The sequence below is a fragment of the Heptranchias perlo genome, chromosome 1, assembly GCF_035084215.1.
Source record: "Heptranchias perlo isolate sHepPer1 chromosome 1, sHepPer1.hap1, whole genome shotgun sequence".
In the NCBI taxonomy this organism is placed as follows: Eukaryota; Metazoa; Chordata; class Chondrichthyes; order Hexanchiformes; family Hexanchidae; genus Heptranchias; species Heptranchias perlo.
The window spans coordinates 63987890-64011347 of NC_090325.1; the positions used below are offsets into that span (position 1 = coordinate 63987890).

General features: G+C 41.9%; 1 protein-coding gene across 1 annotated transcript in view; it reads right to left on the reverse strand.

Moving 5' to 3' along the window:
* Window positions 1-7586: 7586 nt before the first annotated feature.
* Window positions 7587-23458, reverse strand: part of cspg4ba (chondroitin sulfate proteoglycan 4ba) — a 109402-nt gene continuing 93530 nt past the window's right edge. Inside the window, exons 9-10 of the mRNA XM_067985789.1 lie at window positions 17651-17834; window positions 7587-16127 (exon numbers count right to left, since the gene is read on the reverse strand). Of these exons, the coding sequence (XP_067841890.1) occupies window positions 14080-16127; window positions 17651-17834 (2232 nt within the window). The 3' untranslated portion in view covers window positions 7587-14079. The remainder of the gene's footprint in view (window positions 16128-17650; window positions 17835-23458) is intronic.

Genomic DNA, 23458 nt, shown 5'->3' on the forward strand with positions numbered 1-23458 from the left:
TCATTCTCTGTCTTTCTCTTCCTTTCGGATGTTTCTCTCTCTCTCTCTGTGTCTGTCTTTTGTTCTGGCCTGTTGTGTATTCGGTGGTCCTGTAGGTAACATCTCTCTGTCTGAACACTTTGATTGCCTTGACAACGGGCAGTTGGAAAGATTATCTGTAATCACCAGGTATTGTTCTCTGACTATAAATGCGGCAACCTTCCATGGAATCCGAATCCCATGCTCACCTGACGAAGGAGAAAGCCTCCGAAAGCTTGTAATTTTCAAATAGAACAGTTGGACTATAACCTGGTGTTGTAAGATTCCTTACATTTGTCAACCCCAGTCCATCACTGGCATCTCTACATCATAGCATAAGGATAGTTCGTAAAGAATCTTTCTCAACTGCTATTAAGCATTCTGACTTTTGTAGCCTGCTGTAATACTTATCAACACCCTCATTATCTCACAATTATGCTTCACTTGCAACAAGTTACTGGATAAATTTGGATTAACAATTTTCTTCTATGAATCTATTCAGGAAAACATGGCAGACACTTGCAAAATTTCTGACTAGCCATCTCTATTACTGTCAGAGAATCAGCACTCATACCAAAAAAGTATGGGAATGTAAGCTGATTGGCAGTCAAGCTTTAAATAGCAGGATGAGGTAACTGACTATGATCCTTATTGCTTACCGTGGCACATTTCTTCAGGTCAGAAAAGCTCTTCTGTACATTTTTCCAAATGTAGTGGGCTGATACCACATTTACCTACCATGCCTACTGGATCTTATGTTTTGTCTTGGGTAGTTCTTTGACTCTTGAAGGACAGTTTGCCACTTCCTCACACCATCCATTATGATTAACAGTGCCCATCTATGAAGTGGTCCTGTTGATTCTTTACTCCCTCCATCAGCACCTCTATTTGCATACTCCACTGCTGGATTAATGTTTATTAGAATGGCTAACTGGTGATTCAGCAGCAGTGCTGCAGGTTTGTTGAGATTAGCTGCTCAGTGTGGGTCAATTATAATGCACCCAGCCTTCAAAAAAAGTGCTCCAAGTAAACTTTTCTCAAAAAAAGAGAGAAAGATTAACTCTCACTTAGTGCACTAAGAGCAAATTACACCCATTGGGGTCTGTAGACCCTGGGAGACTTAAATCTCATCTGTCATTTGTTATATTTTGATTGGTTTGGCTAACCTACAACAAAAATGTCAAGAATCTGATATAACTCAAATTAATTCTAACCACATCTGAAAGTTTCCTGGAAAATATGCTGATCACAATCTGGAAGCTGAAATGGTTAGCTCTGCACTTGCATGAATTAATTTTTTTAAACAAGCAAGTCTCTACATCCATGAAGTTGAAAAATTGGGCAAAAATGCAATCAGACAGTAGTTGCCTGTTTCTTGGATTGTTATCAAGTTGTATGCTTTACTTCTAATGTGTTCTCACTTATTAAAATTGTATGTATAATGGATTATATAACATGTGCATTTTAATAGGCGTGTTGGGTATGGTAGTGTAGTGGTTATGTTATTGGATCAGTAATCCAGACTAATAATCCAGTTAGAATGTGAGTTTTGATTGGTTTGGCTAACCTATAACAAAAATGTCAAGAATCTGATATAATTAAAATTAAAACTAATATAACGTGTGGCATATCCCACCATGACACATAGAGAATTTAAATTCAGTTTAAAAGGTCTGGAAATAAAAAGCTGGTACCAGTAAAAGGAACCATAAAGTTGTCGGATTGTCCACTGGTTAACTAATGTCCTTTAGAGAAGGAAACCTGCAACAAGGGCAATAAAAGCTGGATTTGCCAGTGATGCCCACATCCCAAGAATGAATAATAATTAACAAAAGGAGCATTGATTTTATTCGGATGTCCTATAAAACTAATATAACATTTAAATCATGCCTGGATGAGTGCAGCTCCAACAACACTCAAGAAGCTCGACACCATCCAGGACAAAGCAGCCTGCTTGACTGGCACCCCATCCACCACCCTAAACATTCACTCCCTTCACTAACGGCGCACTGTGGCTGCAGTGTGTACCATCCACAGGATGCACTGCAGCAACTCACCAAGGCTTCTTCGACAGCACCTCCCAAACCCGCTACCTCTACCACCTAGAAGGACAAGAGCAGCAGGTACATGGGAACAACACCACCTGCACATTCCCATCTAAGTCACACACCATCCCGACTTGGAAATATATCGCCGTTCCTTCGTTGTCGGTGGGTCAAAATCCTGGAACTCCCTTTCTAACAGCACTGTGGGAGAACCTTCACCACACGGACTGCAGCGGTTCAAGAAGGCGGCTCACCACCACCTTCTCAAGGGCAATTAGGGATGGGCAATAAATGCCGGCCTCGCCAGTGACGACCACATCCCATGAACAAATAAAAAAAACTAGAGTAAATGTTTTGGGAGTGATTTTAACCCTACCTGCCCGGCAGGAATCTGGTGGGTGGGCAGTTAAAATGCCTCTTGTGACTTACCCACCAATTTCCTGCCTGCTTCGTGCCGATCCTGAAGTTAATCTTCATTCCTGAGCAGGGACAAAGACACCTGCCTGAAGCTAGCAGGATCATTCTTTAAACATGCAGATCGGGGTCCAATGACATCATCAGGCCCTGACTGCAATTTTAACTCTGGCTGAAGACAGTGAGAACAAGATCTAGGGCCAATTAAAGTACGTTTTAAAAAAAATTCTTTATGGGGCCCAGAGGCTGGGCTCCACAAGGAAAGTTTTAGCCTTCCCTGCTCCAGCCTTACCCCCTTTCCATCCCACAAGAATCTTCTGAAAGTCCCTCCTCATACCTTCTTGATGGCGAGTCATCCTTTGGTGCCGGCTGTGGCCTCTTGTCACTTGAACTTCCACTCCTGCCCCATGCCAGCTGCTGCTTTCCATCCTTTTTGAGCGGTCAGTTGACCGGTGGCATGCAGGGCATTCAAATCACCCGGGCCTCACGCTGTTGACATTGGGCATGTTTAGTGCTCTCCAGACCCCCACCCACTCAAATCCTGCTCCCAGTTAAAATTTCCCCTTATGTTCTTTGTACGATGAAGCAATTTTGTATCAATAAAATTCAATAACAGTGGAAAACACTGGTATTTGTCAGCGAGGTCTGAAAGAGGATATTACAAAACTGCTGCTCCAGTCTCTCACCTTGTCTATAATTCTGTTGTTTCAAATATTAAGTGAAACATTGACTTGGAAACTTGTAATTGCAAAACTGATGTTCCCTTTGGTGTCTCAATGGACATGGGTATTTCCCAGTATGTTTATGAATCACGGATCAGGGACACCCAAGGTTCTGAGTTAGCTTCCACCTGGGGCAGCAGCTGATGTGCTACACTTGCTTTTTGTAACCCTGAGATAGAGAAGGGGAAAGTTGGTGAGTGTTTCCAATTCTAATTGCTATCCAATGATCATTGCTAAAAAAGTGTACATGTGTAGATATCGAGCGAGGACAGGATTGGACTTGGCTGTGATGCTTCCAATGGCTTCATAATCGTCCCTCCATTTCCCCCCACTCTTCTAGGATAAAGTAGTCTGCTGACACTTAGGGCCCGATATTAGGAGGGCGGCAGGTTCGCAGCGGGGAGGCGCCCAGTGAAAGCGGGGTGCTTCGTACGCAATCACAGGCTAATTGGAGCCACTTACCTGTGCTTCCGGGTTTCGCGCTGGAAAGCTGCGCGTCGGGCGGACTGCGCATGCGCAGCATAGGCTGGCAGCTGGAGGAGCTTTATTTAAAGGAGCAGTCCTCCACTGACTGATGCTGCAGAAAATAGGAAAAATCACAGCATGGAGCAGCCCAGGGGGAAGGCTGCTCCCAGGTTTAATGATGCCTCACTCCAGGTATTATTGGATGGGGTGAGGAGGAGGGGGAGGACAGAGATCTTCCCCCCGGCGGGCGGGAGGAAGTGGCCTGCCTCTGCCAACAAGAAGGCCTGGCTCGAGGTGGCAGAGGAGGTCACCTGCACCACCAACACATTGCGCACCTGCATACAGTGCAGGAGGTGCTTCAATGACCTAAGTAGGTCAGCCGAAGTGAGTCCCCTATGCTCCGTCTGCCACACCACCGCTCCCACCCCACATCTCCTTCTGCACTGCCAACACTACTCTATCACAGCACCTCTCACACCCACTCAAAGCTCATCCTCATCTTACCTGCACTTCCTCACCTCGCCAGTACTCATCCCACCACTACCACTCAACCCAATCCTCATACAATCTCATGGCTCTATCTCATACTCACCCTCTCATGCATCTCTTTCACGGTCAGCCTCACTCAACCTGCCACTACCTGTGCTGCAGCCACAGGGCATGCATCACATATGTGCAGTAGGAAGCATAAGGCAAATGTGTCGTGAGCATGAAGGGGATGCACGAGGGTGTTTGAGGGTTTGTCCTGGTTTTTACTTATATTGAATTTCTGATCAACTCACATAACATATTATATTGTCACCACTACTGCCACGTCTTTGCGAATCTTGTCTGGTTTGTGCAATAATGCCCTTTCCTGAGGATCACTATGAGGACCCACACCTGATGCCACCCATTGTGTCACTGCAGAGTGGGTGTAGGTGTATTTGCAGGGCTCTTTTGTGCAGACGACTGAGATACGTCGGTGATGTCCCCGGTGGCACCCTGGAAGGATGCGGAGGAGAAGTTGTTGAGGGCAGTGGTGACTTTGACAGCGACAGGTAAGAAGATGGTGCTTGGGCCAGCCGGGAGCAGCTCGGCATGAAGGAGGCTGCAGATGTCCACGACTACATGTCGAGTGACTCTGAGCCTCCGTGTGCACTGCTGCTCAGAGAGGTCCAGGAAGCTGAGCCTCGGTCTGTAGACCCTGTGGTGAGGGTAGTGCCTTCTGCGACGCATCTCTCTCTGCCGTTGCCCTCCCTCCTGCTGTGCAGGTGGATGTGTCACAGCACTCTGTTGTGGGGCTCCACGTGTCAGAGGTGGACGGCGAGGCTGGTGATGCTGTTTGTCCTCCGAGGAGGTCATGACTGCAGCTATGGCGGCCCCCATTGGAAGATGTACATTTGAGGGGGTCCACAAGGTAGGTAAACGTGTCTGGACACCGGGGTAAGTGTGCAAGTTGGTGAATTTTATTGTTAGGAGGAGGGCGGTGGAGGCCAAACTTTGTCCAAAGTGACAGAGTGGCCTTCTGCAATGAGTGAGGGTCTCCACCCCCACCTGTCAAATGGACCTTTGCAGCTGCCACAGGCTGATGGCTGCAACATGTCCATTTCAACTGGGAGTGTTTCCCCCAGTACGGGAAACAGTCCCAGTTGTTTGGAAAATCCCACCCCTCCTAAAATGTCATGTTAATCAGGTCTCTAAACGACCTGAAATACCTTAATGATTACCTTAAGTGGCACCCCGCTGGCTTTAATTGCCGGCGGGAGTCCTACATGCGGGGGCTGCGCGCGCATGTCAGTGCGTCACTGGGGAACCTGGAAGTGGGCGAGTTGGAGCCAGGCTCCAGACCCGCCCCGGGAATCCCCGATTTTCGCAGCCCCCCCCGCCACGAATGCACCCGTTCGCGGGTGTAAAAATCAAGCCCCTGGGCCCTGATTTTAAAGTGGGGACAGGAATGGAGCGTGCATTCCCCGAGAATGGAGTGCGCTGTGGATGGCAAACCCGGGGATGTGTAGGCGCGGCCGATCTTAACGCAAAACCATAATGAAATAATATTTTGCTCCAGATTTTAGAGGGGTCAGGGTTCAGTTGTTTCTAATACTGAGAAATAAAAAGGAATGTTTAACTTCTAGGCCAGTTATTTCTGTAGTAACCATGAAAACCATCACTGGATGTTGGGAGAGTCACAGTAGCGTGCTTTTATTCTATTGATGAACTGATCTAAAGACTTTACCTCTAACAGGAGAGAGCCGAGACATTGCAAGAGTCAGAAAATAGCAAACAAAAGTAGATATCCAGACAGAAATTAAAGAGGTCAGAGGTCACAGATCATGGGGAACAGTAAATCAGAATATGTTCAGGCCCAGATTTGGCACTGCAGAGCCAGCGTATGCCTGAACCAAGAGGCCTGAGGCTGGCCCAAAATTGTGCCTCGGCCTCATTAGGATTTTAATGCACAAACTGCTGCAGCTTGTCATGCCTCCATAAGCAGCTCGAGCATGAACGTCGGGCCGCTTACCTCAATGGCAGCAGGCCAACGTAAGTGCCGGGAGGTGAGGGAGTTGGAGTGGGCTATGGCGGGAATGGTGATTGTGACAATGTGGTGTCGGGGGAGCACTCATGCTCCTCCTGGCTCCACAGGAAGGTTTTTGTTAAAGAATATTAAAAAAAAACTTACCTTTAGTTGGCAGCTGGAGGGGCCGCTGAAGAATCCTGGGTGGAGCAAGCCCGACATCTCATCAGAAACAAATTTTGCATAGGGGTCCTTCAACAGGCATTGGGCCATAGATTAACATAAGCAAGGGGCCTAACGCCTGTTTTTGGTGACCATCCGGGACGCCTAAAAAATGGACCTGACAAACTTAGCAGTGGGCCGAACACTTGCATAGATTGATCAACACTGCGCTCATTTTGCGGGTGTAAAATGGGCGCGACGCATACCAATTTCTACCCCAGGGTATTCTACAGTTTTGAAGTCCCGGGAAAGAATGTTAGAGTAGGAGGATGCGTGATTAGTTTTACTTTCAATATAGTGAGAATGTAGGGAGGAGGAAGAGCATGTAGGACTGAATTTACAAATCAGAAGGAACGAGGCAGGAAAGTTCAGATGTGCATCGACCTCAGTAGAGTCAATAATAGAGAGAGTCTAGTACAGTTGTGTTGGAGATTGGAGGCTAGAAATGAGAAAGGGATTGACTATCAAATGACTGGTTTAATCTGGATTGACTCAATGCTAACCTTTAGTGCAAATAGGTTCCTCACCCCAGCACTTCCTTCTCTTAACTTGAGCTGTACTGAATTCACTGTTCTCACGTTTGGCTGGTGAGGTTCAAAATATAAATTAAAGTTTTTATAAGTTCTACAAAGAGGAAATTCTGCCTCAGAATTATAAACTATGCATATTATTCATATGCCTCTTAGTAGTCTCCATTTGTTTGATCTTGTCAAAAAGCTTCGCTTTGAATCACTTGATAAATCACTTGGAATTTACCACAAAAGTGAAAGAGTTGATTGCCAAAGTAGACTGGTATTGTGATTATTTTCTTGGAATGGATTATCTTCTTTGTCAATAAAGATATGACTGGAGATTATCACTCCTGTATCCTTTATTCCTTGCTTGTGAGGTTCTATTGCTTTTCAATTTTGTTTAGAAATATCTTGGCCGGACTAGTGGTGGAACACAGAGCTTTAGCTCAAAAGGAACAAAGAAACTGTAAAGGCTAGTCCCACTCCACAGACCACTGTGCACAGCTGATGAGGATCTGTTGTGACAGCAAACTGTGTTCCAGTCTGTGCCAGCTCAAGCAGCAAACCTTAGAGGTAACAGCAAGAGAACTGCAACAGAGAGCTCCCCTTATGGCTGGCCAGGGAAAAATTAATAATTTATATACAGTATATGATAAAATTAAGGTTCACTGAACAGATTTATACAATTCCTTTATTTAAAAACATATAAAAGATAATACCATTATAAGCTTGTGGTCTTACAAAATTACAGGATCAGATAAAACCCATATTTAAATTGTACATTAAAACACATTCCAAGTTACAAATGCAAAATTACTCTGACTAAATATTTTGAATGAGAACGTGAACAAATGCAAATGTCTTTTTGTCAAGTAGACATAGCAAGAAATGATAAATAATTGTAAGCTTTATTCAAGGCTTTGTTTGATGTTAAAAGGAAAGAAAGAAGGATACTGTGTCGTGTAAATATCAATTTGTGAGGTAACTAATTCTTAGGATTAATTTCCAACTAGTAAGTCTATGTTGCTTACAAATAATACAAGTCCAATTTTTGTAAGAAATCTGATACATTCAAGTCCCAATTCAAACAGGTTCATTTACTCATATTGTTGAAAGCATCAACTGAACCAAGTAAAATACTAGTAAGTCACTGACCATCATTCAGGTTAGTTTAAAGATGTACATACACCCATGGAATTTCAGAAAGATAAATAAGATTTATTTTTAAAGATCAATTTAAAATATATACTCTATTTTGAGTTATTTACACAGTTCAGGATTACGATAGGTTTAATGTGCTCCTTTTATCAGAAGGTCAACAAATCTAGTTATGGAATCTTCAGCAGCCTTCTGGCAATAAAGCCTGATTCTCAATCAGCTGCAGTTTACATTTTGGTTTTCATAATGATGCATTTTGCAGCTGCCCATTTTGTGTACACTGATGAATGTATAGCAATAATACAGGACCTGTAAATTGGCCATTTATGGGCTGCATCTGAAATTTTGATCTGCAGATTTTTTAAAGAAGCATGCACAAAGTGTGCAGCAAAGCCAAACCTCTGAAGGAAAACAAAGCAATTCCGTTAATTTTCTAGACTAAGCTCGTACCTACCAAAGACAGTATTCGGGGGTTGCTTTAGATTTCAGCCTCTAGTCCTCAAGACATGGGGGTAGATTTTCCAATACAGGTACAGTTTACTCTTGAAAGGTTAGAAAAGCTCACCTGAAGTGTGTCTGCATGTCATCTCATTACTATTTTGCACAGCTCCTGGTACAAATTTGGAATTGTGCAAAACATACATTGTTGGTGGGAGCAGAAAACTGCATGTAGGTGAAATTTAAAAAGTTTTGAACAATTAAAGGAAAGGGTCAAACTAGGTGGACATATATTCTTGGCAACTAAGCAAAGCCTCAAAAGGTATTTCAAACCATTAGAAGCCTTTGCCGTGGCTGAAGGGGAAGCTAAGAAGTGATGGTCAAAAATGAAAAGAAAGGAAACCCAATGCACAGGCAACTAGTTGAGCAGTTCATCAACCAGCTCCCTGTTTGGTGGCTGTTGAAATGGTTATGGAGGGGGACCCTGTTTGCCACTGTGGCAGCACCACCCCCATAGGTCAGCACTGCAGAATGCTTGGAAGGAGGTGGCCTAACTACTTTCAGCTGCTTCATCAATGACCTTTCCTCCATCATAAGGTTAGAAGTGGGCCTGTTTGCTGACTATTTTACAGCATTCAGCTCTGTGCACAACTCCACTGATAATGAAGCAGCCCATGCCAGCCTACAGCAGAACCTGGATAACATCCAGGCTTAGGCAGATAAGTAACAAGTACCTTTTGCATCACATGTGCTCGGTAATGAGCATCTCCAATAAGAAAAGATCCAACCACTAACATCTGACCGTCAACAACATCACCATTGTCAAATGCCCTACCATCCACACTGTGGGGGTCACCACTGAGTAAAATCATCAAGTCAACAAGATTGTGAGAACACCACCATCTCCAAGTTCCCCTCCAAGTCACACACCATCCAGGCTTGGAAATATACCACTGTCACTTCATCATCATTGGGTCAAAATCCTGGAATTCCCTATCTAAGATCATTGTAGGAGCACCATCAGCAGGACTGCTGTGGTTCAAGAAGAAAGCCCACTGACACCTTCCTAGACCAACTAAGGAAGGGCAATAAAAAAAATTCAGCTTTGTCAGTGTTACCCACATCCTAAGAACAAAATTTTAAAAACCTGCTACTAGTACAAGAAATTAATCCATAAATAAAATTGAAAAGCAAATTTTAAAAAAAATCAATTTTCTTTGGCAATGTGAAATAAAGGTTACTCAATACTCAGTAAATCATGTGAAAGTATTTCTGGTAAGCTTTTACATTGTTGCATGGGAGAAGTGGTCTCATGCAGCACTTGAAATTAAAAGGGCCATTCCTCTCTGTCCCAGGATTAGAAAAGGTTCAAGTTATTTCTCAAAAACAGTGTGAAAGCCATTTGGAGTCTTAAGGGATAGACAAGTATTTTTTATTATCTCAAAATTATACAGGGTGGCACAACACTGACTAATCTATTCTGGAGCCAGTGAGTCACTGGAAAATCAGCATCACTTCCTGCAGTGCATAAACAGGACTTCTCAAGTTCGTCCAGTCTCTATAGCATCACATTGTAAAAATCCACTCCTAATTTCTGGGGAGTAATAGGGGTGTATAACTATTGCGCGTGGTATAGCAATATTTTTTTCCCAACAGGGTCATTTACAACCACTGAACAACCACTGAAGAAGAACAGCACAGATAAGGGTACTTCAGCTATTTAGCTACAGTGCTATAATTAATAAAATTAATCTCAGGCTATTATTTTGATTTAAAAAAAAATTACTTTGTGTTTTTTAAAAAGTCTGTAACTTGAAACAACTTGAGGAAACTCCTGTCTTTGCTAATTGTAGCAAAAATATGTGCGTGAGAAAGCAATGTTTCACCACTTTATACACACACCTGATCTTTCCACTAAAATTAGCGAAGGCAGGAATTTCACCCCCGTAATTGATAAAGTAACAAATTCATTCTTTAAATACAGCTGAAAGTAAACTGCCCTCACATATTCTTCACTTTTCCATGGTAAGTACTAATCATGTATTTAAAAATGCCACTTGTATTCCTTTCATCTGGAAGTGAAAAATTTCACACTGGTGCTAAAGTAGATGCTACTTTTGGTTGGATTAATGCACATTGTTGAATTGGACTAAAGGGACTTTTGCTCTACTCTGACCTGAAATATACCTGTACTTTGGAGAACTTGGTGCTGACAGATAGGGCATAATTTTAACATACCGGCGGGAACTCAGCAGGAGGGTGAATACAAGCGTGGGACACCCGGAAATTTTGCGTGCATTGTCTTGAGCGATCACGACTCAACTGAAGGTCCATAATGTGACTTCCGGGTTTCCCGTCTCCAAGCTGCGCAGCAGGTGTACTGCGCACTCGAATGATATGCTGGGAGCTGGAGTATTCAAAGGGACATTGCAACCATGGATTTTGAGGGAGAAAGGAGGAATTTAAAGATATGGAGCAACAAGGGATGGAGCCAGCACTCCGGTCTACTGACTGTTCATTTGAGTTGCTACTGGCCAGTGTGAGGAGCAGGAGGGACATACTGTACCCGGGTGATAGGAGGAAGCACCTTGCCTCTGCCACCAAGAAGGCCTGGCTCGAGGTGGCAGAGGAGCCGAGCAGCAGGAGCACAGTGGCAAGGACATGGGTACAGTGCAGGAAGCGCTTTAATGACCTAACCAGGTCAGGAAAAGTGAGTACAGTTACTGATTCACCTACATCCTGTGGTGTACATTACTCCCCCTCTCACTCTGTCTTGCCAAGCCTACTCCATCACATCACTCCTCACACCAACTTCTGTCTCATTATCAACTTACCTTCACTTTCTGTGCACTTCCTCACTCTCTATTTGTGAACCCACCACTCCCACTCACCCCAATCCTGATGCAATGTCATGAATCTGTCTGTTACTCGCCCTCTGATGTATCTCTTTTATGGGCAGCCTCACCCAAAGCAATGCATCCGTTGGGTGACCCCGTCATCCTCACACACTCACACGTCTGTTTTTTCTTCCCTTGAAGGAGAAGAGAGCGCAAAATGCAGGGGACAGAAGTAGGACTGAAGGGGGCCCACCACAAATAGTGCCCCTGGCAGAGGCGGAGGGGGCCTTTGAGCTCAGCCACACGATTGAATGCCTGGTTGTCAGAGATGAAGAGACTGGCAACCCGCAAACGGCTGGTGACTGAAGTTTAACATCCTTCACACACATCATGAATTGGTGTTATCAATGATTGACCTGTTGCACACCACAGTATGCTCATTGCTGCACTGATTCTTAATATTGTTTTATGTTCTCTTCCAGGGCCTTCAAGAATTGATGAATCGCCATGGAAAAGGGCGATTCCTCAGAGGAGCTCCATTCCTCTGAGGGGGCACCGTCACACCAGCCATGCACCAGCGCAGATACTGGCACTTCGGTGGATCCTGTTAGGCAGATAGTTGCGTTATCAACTGGTGATTCACCACTCACAAGTGAACACGAGCAGACATTGGTGGCAGGGGCAGTTGGGGAGAGTCCTCGTCAGATCCGCACTCCTCACCAAGCTCTGTTCAGAGGGACACAGATGCTGGACACTGGGGGTCATCGTTGAGAATGAGAATGATAGAGGGACAGCTGCATCTTTGCAAGATACTGGAAGACGTGCCACGCACACTCTCCACAATAGCAGAGGATGGAGGAGTCCACCTCGCGCAAAATGAAGGAATCATGGCAGCTGCCAGGGAATTTGGCACACCACCTGCAGAAACCTCTTCTGACGGTTCGCAAACTAGCTGCGCAATGATGGAATGATATCCCTTTCGGTTGATGACGAGTCCTGGCTCATTTGCAGGTCCTCGGCTTGCTAAGTGTGTGCAATCAATTTCACCCTGCATCGTGGGAAGCCAGCCAGAGAGTGGAAACCCACTGCCCTTGAGTCTGGCTGATGTCGTCGATGGGGAAGTTGATGTAGTCGGATGCCCTGCAAACAAGCCATCCCGTGACCTGTCACATCACTTATGTGCAGACGACTGGGAGATCCTGGTGATGTCACCGGTGGCACCTTGGAAGGATCCACAGTTGAAGAAATTGAGGGCAGTGGTGACTTTAACTGTGACAGGCAATGCTTGGCCACCAGACCCATCAGGGAGCAGCTCTGCATGAAGGAGTGTGCAGATGTCTGCGATCACCTGGCGACTCAATCTGAGCTGGCATAGACACTGCTCCTCAGAGAGGTCCAGGAAGCTCAGTCTCGCCTGTAGACCCTCTCATGTGGGTAGTTGCCTCCTATGACATCGGCCTCTCCGTTGGTCCCCTCTCTGCTCTTCTGCAGGTCCTTGTGGCACACCTCTGGAGCTGCATGCCAGGCATGGTGATGTGCCTCCTCCTCAGAAGTACTGTTGAATAAATTCATTGCGCCCCCCCCCCCCCCCATCCTGATGTTGTCAGTTTGAGGGGGTCCAAAATGTAGGTAACTACATTTGAACACAAAGAACTCCCAGCCAAAGGTTTGTCTGAGAGAACTGATTGCCCTCCTGCAAAACTTCACCTTTTATTCACGTGTCAATCACTGGTTTGAAGGTCCAAATGGGGGTCGGCAGCAACTCACCTCCGTTTCCACGGCGTGTTTCAGAGGCCAAGGAGATACGTTCAGGAGAAGTTAAAATGGTTTGTATAGGTCAATACACAAAAAGTTAACAGCTTTAAGTACTTTAAATACCTCAATTGGCCCTTTAAATATCGTTCCGCCAGCTTTAAGTGCCAGCGGGACATCCAGGTATCAGAAGCCCGTGCAAATCCAAATGCGTCTGGGTCAAACTTGGAAGGAGGCGCGTTGGAGCTGGGATGCGGTCCGGCTCTGAAAACAGAGGATTTTTACTACCCACCCGCTCCCAGCCCACCCGTTCTTGGGGGTTAAAGTTTACCCCATGGTGACAAAAAGTGGAGAAAATTGTCCATTCCCCAGTCTTGCCCATCCCTCACCTTTATAAGCACATTACAAAAAAAAACCCTCCACATAAAAAATGAAGGCGCCAAACTTTTGAAGTGCTAATAATTAATTTTTTGCATAGTTATTAAAGATACTACCTAGTAAAATAAAAAAATGTAAGCCAACTAATGTTAAATGAAAACTTCATGTTTCAATGTTTCTTCTAAGTCTTCAAAATCAAGACGACTTAGCCTTAAATTTAATAAAAAATCAGCTAATTTTCTGAGTCTCACGTAATTATCAAGTGTAGTTAAATAAGCTAATTTAGAATTTGAAAAGGGACCAAATGTCATTTCTTTGTCAATGTTATAGAACATATATACTATAGAGGCATAGAGTCTAAGGTAAGGAGCATCTGATTTCAAAGCTTGATTGCAAACTGTTAAAATACTGATTTTAAAAAACATTTAATCATCTTGATTTTTAAAAAATATATTTCAAAACTCACTTTAGCAGTGTAAGTTGCAGAGAAGTTGTGCAGTCACTTTCAAGTTCTGAACATTTGCTGTAAAAATGAATACTGAATTGAGATTCTGTCAGCAGTTTGTCTGTCTTAAACTCTATAATTCAACTAGGTTTACGGGTAGAAGTAAATCTCTTGCTTTGTTATACCCAGTACTGATTATGCCTCAAGGTTGGATTGGTTGTGCGACAATGCTGCAGCATTTCTGCATCAATCCGATTACAATTATAAAGTAGAGTTGAAGTTTCTTTTGAACTGGTGGCTGTTGTGACCACTTGGTTATGTCTTTCTATCGGTGAAGGACCAGAGGGTCCACCTGTATTAAGGCGAGTGACTGTGACAGTTGGAACTGTCGGGCTCCTCTCTACTGGCTGAAAGCTCGGACTATTTGTTGCATCATTATTGGGACAATTACTTATTAGAGGTTTGTGCTTTGGTTTCTTCTTCTGTTTTATCAAAATTACAACAATGATGATAATGATGAGTAAAAGTGCTAGAAAAGCAAGAGGTAAAATTATATGAAGGGAGCTGGCATCCTGAATGGGTTGAACAACAGGCTTTCTGTTGACTGGTTCTACTGCAGTCTGTTGTACAAAGCTTGCCAGTGTCGCATCTGGGGCAGAGACAGAAGTATTACTTCTGCGATTTCCCCAGCGAGATTTGTTTCGCCACCTTGGCACAGTTTTAGCAGGTGTTAGAATGGGCACCTCTGTTTGAGCTCCCAGTGGTAACTGTCCTGAAGTAGATGTTGTATTTGAAGTATTTGAATTGCGATGTGGTGGATTTTCATTTAATGTGATGTTTTGTACTTTAGAATCATTAAATGGAATAATGCTGTAAAGGAAGGTGCCTTCAGCTGGTTGCACATTATTTGCTGTCAAAACAAATGTGAAGGAGTCATTCAATAAGTCCACTCCGGTCATATTGGCCTCAACCTCAAGCAGTACAAGACCAAGTTCGATGTCTTTCTGAGTAAATATTTTTGCAGCTTCTCTGCGACCTCTGACCACGTGGCTTGGTCTCACAAATCTGCCATAAGTTGGTAATTGTTTTACTTCAAACTTGGGAACACTCCCGGTCTGGCTAGCCAATTTGCTTGCATCCAGCACATCCTTTCCAAGTTTACAAGTAGTTCCAGTGGGAATCTTAAAGTCTTTTGCCATTTTCAGCAAAGGCCTTACTGTGATGTTAACCACCTGCTCAGACACCTTACCTTCAGAAGTCATCACTGTGAACTCAAAACAATCCTGTGATACAGAGAGGTTGGTCATGTGATAACTCAAATGTCCTCTCACAAGGTCTTCCTGCTCAAACATAGTCACACTTTTGTTTCCAATCAAAATATGTCCAAATTGTGGAGGGCTAGTAATTTCATAACTTATCACTGTAACTTTCCCATTAGTTTCTGCAGCTAAGTGTTCATTGGTGATGGTAGAAATACCTTGCCCTTGTTGAATTTCCAGTTGAGTGTTGTTTATAAGTGTGATCATAATAGGTATAACCTCCAGATTAAACAATTTGTATACTGGCCGGTGTTTACCATCAGTGACACTGAAGTAAAAAACACCAGATGATGAGCTTCCATCTTGAACAAACCAAATTTTACCATCATTGATATCAGCCTGTGTGAAATGCTTGATCGTCATATTCAAATTCTCTGCTGTTGCCACATAGCCATTATTGGGACCACTGATAATGCTGTATCTGATTTCTTCTGGTAGATTATCTAAATCTACAACATTTATATTGTCTGAATTAAATACAGCATTATAACCCTGCACTACCTTCAAACTAGGGGCTTTGGTTTTCAATTCTGGAGGCTGATCATTAACAGGAGTAATGGTAATATTGAACATCTCTTCTACCACTTCACTGTCATTCAAGGGTCTTGATGCAGCTTTGCTCTTTAGGTTTAACCATGCAGCAAAGGTAAAATTGTCCTTAAGACTTTCTGAATCATCATGTAAATAGGTTATTCCATATTTATTAACAATAAACTGAGAAAAATAGGGTTTCTGCTCGGTAATGTTACGCTCACCAACAACAATCACACCATGGGTAGGCAAAGATATTACTTGATACCATACTTCATATAGTGAGCGTTTGGACTCTGGAAGCTTGACCATTAGGTTTGAAGCATCCAGCTTGAACTTGTCAATTAGTATCCTTTCACCTTCTGTAACAACGGCACCTGTTGAGGAAAACAAAGACAGCAGGTTAATTGACATCTGTAAAGAAAAAAAGACAGGTTAATATTTCAGGTATAACTTCATCAGAACTGAAAATTAAAAGATAAACAAGTATTTTTAGTAGGGTTAGATAAAAAAGGGAGAGATGAGAAAGAAACAACAAATACTCCAATCACAGATGGGAATTACTTGGTTGAATGATCTGCGAACTGTTTAACGGAAAACTATTAAATGATATAAAAGATTATCTCAGTGAGGCAAAAGATAGGCATTTCAATGTTGCTGCTCTGGGATATTACCCATAATTTATATCTACAGAATAGCCTAGGAGGGTGGAAGACTCTACTTGTGGGTCGTCAGGTTGGTGCAAAAATTTATATTTCTTTAAAAAATAAAGAAATTCTTGGTAAAAGCATAATTTTCTTGTATAAAATGGGAGAGTACTTTGAACTAACACTTCACCTACACTTTCCTTCCCTTTTTGACATACGAACTGTAAAGCTGCGTGAGTAAAACATGAGCTTTTCCCTTCAATCCGCAACAGAACTGCTAGTAATGATGGGTGAAAAATAAATGAGGCCCAAAAGCCTTAACTGCAGGTGGGATGTGGAGCTTACTTGGGTACAGCAAGGAAAATTATGTCTTAAAGGGACAGTATTTGATGACTTCCCCTGTACGATGTTGATAGCTTATTTATTGTAAGTGGAGGTTGAACAAAAGCTTAACCACAACACCCTAATTACATTGATTTGAACAAATGTAATTCATCAAAGCTACTCATATTTTATCAAATATTTAAAAGCCCTCTGTTTAAATAGTTTCCTATTACTGGAATTGGGGGTGAAATTGGTCTTGGGTGGTAGGCACAAAATTAGTGATAATTAATCAGCAGCCTGTTTTAAACCCCGCACAATTCTTTTCTCCCCCGTTGACTACAGAAGACCAATTTCACCTCCAGTGTTAACGCGTGGATATTTAATCTTACTAATAATTATAAACAATGGCCCTGAATTTCCTCAGACTTTCTCATTTTCTAATTTATTATTATACTTTTACTTGTTTTATTAACTAATTTTACCCATTCATCCCCAATTAAAAGGCAAGTTTTGTTATTAAAAGTTCATGAGGACAAGTAAACCTCATTAAAGTGTCAGCAAATTTACAGACTTTAATGCAGATTATCTGGTCATTATCACATCGCTGTTTGTGGGATCTTGCTGTGTGCAAATTGGCTGCCGTGTTTCCTACATTACAACAATGACTACACTTCAAAAAAAGTACTTCATTGGCTGTAAAGTACTTTGGGATGTCCTGAGGTCGTGAAAGGCACTATATAAATGCAAGTCTTTCTTTCTTTCTGTCATTGTGTCACCGTAACTTTGTTGGAATTGCAGCAGAAATCTCATTTACATGTGAGGAAATTCAGGGCCAAAATTTCAAAAAAAGTGCAAAAGATGGTCACACTGATAATGTTTGGTAGGCTCTGGTATTTTCATAAACTGGTGATATACTTTGAATATCTCACCTGTATTTGCAAGAAGACGACTGGATCGATCTGGCCCAGCGTTGTCATATGAGATGGTGATATGAAACTCTTGAGGTTCCAATGAGGCTGGCGGGGAAAACACTATAAACTGAAATGAGTCTTCTGCACTCCAGCCTATGGCCTCAGTGTGTGTGTGCTCGTATGCAATCAAACCTTCATTCACCTGTAGGAATCAATACAAACTAAAATGGAACTTTGATAACTGGAAAGCATTAATATAAAAGGTGTAATACTATACTATATAACATATACAAGCAACTATACTTAGATACTTTCTAATTGCCAGTCTTTACCTCATTTTCTATGTTACTATTATACTTTTACCTATTTTGTAAACTAATTTTATCCATTCATCCTCAATTATAAATTTATTGGGAAGGATGAGATCAATGCCTAAAAGGCAAATTCTGTTATTAAAAGCTCATGAGGATTAGTAAGCCTCATTGAAGCGTCAGCAAATTTACAGACTTTAATGCACCTTTATCATGACTGGGTGGGTAAGCGTGTGACAGGCAAAGTGTGACATCTGAGACACTAAAAATTCCTAACACAGCACCACTTACATAGATAACTGGTACTAAAGGCTGTACAATGGGTTTGCCCAAAGGAACAAGGTTACCAAAGTTTTCAATGAAACACTGCCCCATATTGTGAATTTAATATGTAACAGATGTAAAAGATAGTTGTTCATGTGCTTTGCTACACATCTTTTATATCTTCCTGAGCTAATTAGTGATTTTAGATTAAGTTAATTTTGATTATCCATTTAACTTTTCCTCCATGTCAATTCTTTACATCCCCATTTGTTGAAATTTAAAATAAATTAGCTGCTTGTACTCAATTCTCTGCAAGTTTTTGTTTTAAGGATAAATTTATCCCTTTTTTAATTAAAAAGGTGTTTGCGTTCGATCCAGTTTCTCTCAAATCATTTTCTGTTTTGATGATTTCCCCCCTTCCTTTATTTATTCATTGTATCATGAGTTATAGGTAGCAATATGACAATACAGCACTTCAAACAAAGTAGAACGTGTTAATAAAAATCAGTCAAAAGATTTCTTGTTTCCTACGTGCAGTGAAAACATAAATGCATTCTTTAAGAACAAGTTTATGATTGTATTACACGCAGTGCACAGATTAAATGTTATCTACATTTTACATAATGTAAAAGTCAGCCAGTCAAACAGACTTTACAGGGTAGATTTTCCTGTGTTTGGTGCCCAAAAAGCAACTGAAAAGTGGGTACAATACACAGGAACAATAGGCACTAATCATTTTGTACTTTAATATAGAGCTACGTCCAAATTTCCTGTATGGCTTTTCAGGTGGCTGCATTGAGAGGGTGCTTAATGTAATTTATATTAAATGAACATTTGATGGTTCAGCACCTGTACAAGCACTGGGTGCAGATTTGGGGCTGGGGGAGGGGAAGACTGCCCCATATAAACCTGGCGCTACTACTTCCAGAGTTTCTAAGTGGATGCTATGGTTACTTCGGTGCCGGAATGTCAGAACAGTATCTGGGCATCATAATACATTTATTAATCCTGGGATTCCTCCTGCACCAGCCCCTTTAATTATGCTGCTAAGGCTCCAGGAATCCACAGACCTCTTTTGTGCTGTGGGCCTGCAACCAATTGTGTAGTGTGTCCTCACATGCACCTGGTGCTAATCAAATGAGGGCCCACAGGAAGATCGTTTGCAAAGTTCAACAGCCCGAGGAGTGCACTTCCAGCGCTGGTATAGGAAAATCTACGTTGTATTAATTAGGTAGCATAACAAGATACAGCCAAAGTTATCTGTGCTTGTGACAGCTGCAGTACAAATTTGATTCTGGTGGTTCTGGGCACAGAAAAAAACTGAAAAAACTGTATTGAGATGTAAGTGGTCAAACAAATTCCCCATTGCCCAAATGTATGTTCTAACAACCTTAGCTCAGTAAGTGACGGTTAACTCTGCATTTGACCCTCTGCATGCAGGTGACCAGAATTCCAAGTGACAGAATTCCAGGTGATGACACTATCTGGAACAGTATTCCAAAGGTAAAATGTACTTTAAATGGCCAACCCGGTACAACCATTAAAACAGATGGTTTTAAAAAACCCAAGCGGTAACAGTGACATTTTGAAAATACCTACTTGACTGAGTTAGCTAATCTCAGGTGGGGCAATGATAGGTTTGCTAATGTTGGACTCAGTGCCCATTAGTTGGGGGAAAAACCGCCAAAGTTCCTGCAGTGATCTCTGTCGAGATTTTCTGGATTAGCATACAAGGGTGATGTGCAACTGCAGCTGCTCCTTTGCTCTTGGCATAACTGTGGAAGTCTGTCTTAACCACCATTAACTCCTATGGTGTTTCTCCAGTCATGACCTTGTAAAGAACTGACAGTCCAACTACACCTCTCTGGTACTACGAAGAACGGACTCGACATGAAACCCTCTTCATCAAGACCACTCGTCTGCATATCTCTGGCCTGTAGTGCGTCAGCAGTTAGATAAGTTTTTTAAAACTATATTTCTGCCCTTCAGGAAAAAACAGAAGAACTTATATTTACATAGCACCTTTCATGACCTCAGAATGTCCCAAAGCACTTCACGGTGAATTAAGTACTTTTGAAGTGTAGTCACTGTTATTATGCAGGCAATTTGAGCAAAGCAAAGTCCCACAAACCGCAATGAGATAAGTGATCAGGTAATCTGTTTTAGTGATGTTGATTGATGGATTAATATTGGCAGAAATCCCCTGCTCCTCTTTGAATAGTGTCATGGGATCTTTTATGTCCACTTGAGAGGGCAGACAAGGCCCCGACTTAATGTCTCATCCAAAAGACGTCACCTCCGATAGCGCAGCACTCTCTCATTACCGCACTGGAGTGTCAGCCTAGATTATGTGCTCAAGTCTCTGGAGTGGGTCTTGAACCCAGGACCTTCTGACTCAGGCGAGAGTGCTATCACTGAGCATAATAAGGCTGTTCAGCTCTTATGCCTTAAATGTGAAAAGTTAGATACTGTATTACTCTAAGACACACATAGAACAGTGATATGATTGGACCTGATCCATCCATGTTTATTTATACAATCCTAGAGGGTAGCTTTTTTAGTAAGTTTTTTTTCTTCAAATGCAATGGGTTATTGAATCTGAAAGATCCTGAACTTTTGGCCATATTTCTTAGATTTAGATTAGGAATAAACTTTTCTAAATCAATTCATATTACATACACTAATCTTAATCTGTAAGAATGGTAGGGACTCTGTCTGGTTCTGACTTTGTTGGGCTGTATCCTATTATTTGCTCCATATATTAAATCCCTACTAGCTTTGAAAAGGAGCAGAAATGAAGGAACATGTTTTATTAAATGTAGATCATATTCATACCTGATAGCAGATTTGATCTCTCTCCCCAGCATTTCTAATGGGCGATAAAAATGGTATAACCAAATCTGAGCAGGTATCGTACCATTAATTTGGTAGAGTCGTGCCAGCGGTGCGGGGTCACCCAAATTGATATTTTTCTTCATTCCCTCCTCCTGTGCAGGAGGCAGAAACTTCTCAATGAGATATGGTTTCACAGTCACTCTGGTACCTTGCTCAAGTGGCCATTGTGCCTGGATGGTGGGATTTTCCCCCACCTTATGAGCACAGAATCCAACATTAGCAACCCTATCACTGAGATCAGCTAACTCAGTCAAGTCGGTATTTTCAAGATGTCAATGTTATTGCTTGGGTTTTTTTTAAAACTATCTGTTTTAACAGTTGTACCAAGTTGGCCATTTGGAGTACATTTTAGTTGGCATGGCCTAGGGCTAACAATTACTCTATTTAGCAATACAATGTGCATTAGAATTTGTGTTGAATTCACTATCTATTATCTATCCAGAGGCAAAATAATATCAACTGCTAATAATCTTAAAATTAAAAATCAAAGCAGCTCAAATAACACAATTTGTGACATGCCCATATGGATTAAATCATGTTTATTCTTTCTAGTGGTCAATGACTGTAAACTGATACCTGGGGATTTCATGATTATGTCAAACTGACAGATATTACCTGCCTTGCTACAGAACAAAACATGGGTGATGGAGTCTGGCTGCAAGATCTGAATCATAAAGGTCTTCCTTCTGAAATATTTTCTGTTTAATAAACCATATAGTATTGTCTTAGAATATCAACTTTTAAGATCCTTACTTGAATTTTAGATCTTACTCCAGTTACAGATAATCAGTGCCTAAACAGGATGTATGGTCTAGACACTAGAACAAAAATGGATTCTATAAAATGACTGGCGTTATCTACATAGGGAACTATGACATTTGAACAATATTGTAAATCCTTTAATCTAGTAACCTCTGATTGATCATTTGCAAATATAACTATATTATTGCCTCCTACTCTCAGACAGTTTTTAAAAAAATAGATATTTGACTCCATTAGAGATCTCTTTGCTGTTTGGAAGGAATACATAAATTGATAGTAGAATGTTTTATAGATATAGCTTATGAGAAAGTGAATTATATTGAAACAAAGTGGGAGCAAGGTGCTGACCATTCCACTGACAGACCTGGAATTTGGCCTATAAGATGTCTGTGTGTTTTAGACATAATGAAGGTCACTTAAAATTTTTCCTTAATTGCATTTCATTAATAGTCTCTTATTTGGACTGTACATCAGTTATGTTCATGCCAGGAAGTTTACAACTTTTGAGTGACTAATTAAATCTACAAAATTACAAAAATATGATTGGACTTGGTCCCATGTAATGCCTCTGTAAATCATTTGACTTTTGTTAGTAATAGGACATCTGTGTGCTTTAGTACATTCAAAAATTCCAGGGCCCCAGATCAAAACATATGGCTTTGAAATAGAAATACAAAAAAAATTACATACATGCTCAGACTTGAGATGTTTCAAATAAACAACTGGTCTCCATTTTAATTTATTACGAAGAATTGATTGAATAAAAGCAAGTGAATTATCGTAGGTTGTGCAAATAAACTATTCAATATTGTGTCTGGTCCGAGGTTGCTGAGGGAAGTAAGGGTGGAAATTGCAGAGCTACTGGCCATAATCTTCTGGGGGAGGTGTCAGAGGACTAGGGAATTGCAAATGTTGCACCCTTGTTCAAAAAAGGGTGTAAGGATAAACCCAGCAACTATAGGCCACTCAGTTTAACCTCGGTGGCGGAGAAACTTTTAGACACGATAATCCGGGACAGAATTAGGAGTCGCTTGAACAAGTGTGGATTGATTAGGGAAAGCCAGCATGGATTTGATAAAGGCAAATCGTGTTTAACTAACTTGATAGAGCTTTTTGATGAGGTGACAGAGAGAGTAGATGAGGGTAATGCAGTTGATGTGGTGTATATGGATTTTCAAAAGGCTTTAGATAAACTGCCTCATAATAGGCTTGTCATCAAGATTGAAGCCCATGGAATAAAAGGGGCAGTAGCAGCATGGATGCAGAATTGGCTAAGTAACAGTGGCTGGAAGTAGTGGTGATCAGTTGTTTTTCGGACTGGAGGGAGGTGTACAGTGGTGTTCTCCAGGGGTCGGTACTAGTACTACTGCTTTTCTTGATATATATTAATGACTTGGACTTGGGTGTACAGGGCACAATTTCCCAAATTTGCAGATGACACAAAACTTGCAAGGGTAGTGAACAGTGAGGAGGATAGTGATAGACTGCAAGAGGATATAGAAAGGCTGGTGGCATGGGCGGACACATGGCAGATGTAAGTTAATGCAGAAAATACAAGGTGATACATTTTGGTTGGAAGAATGAGGAGAGGCAA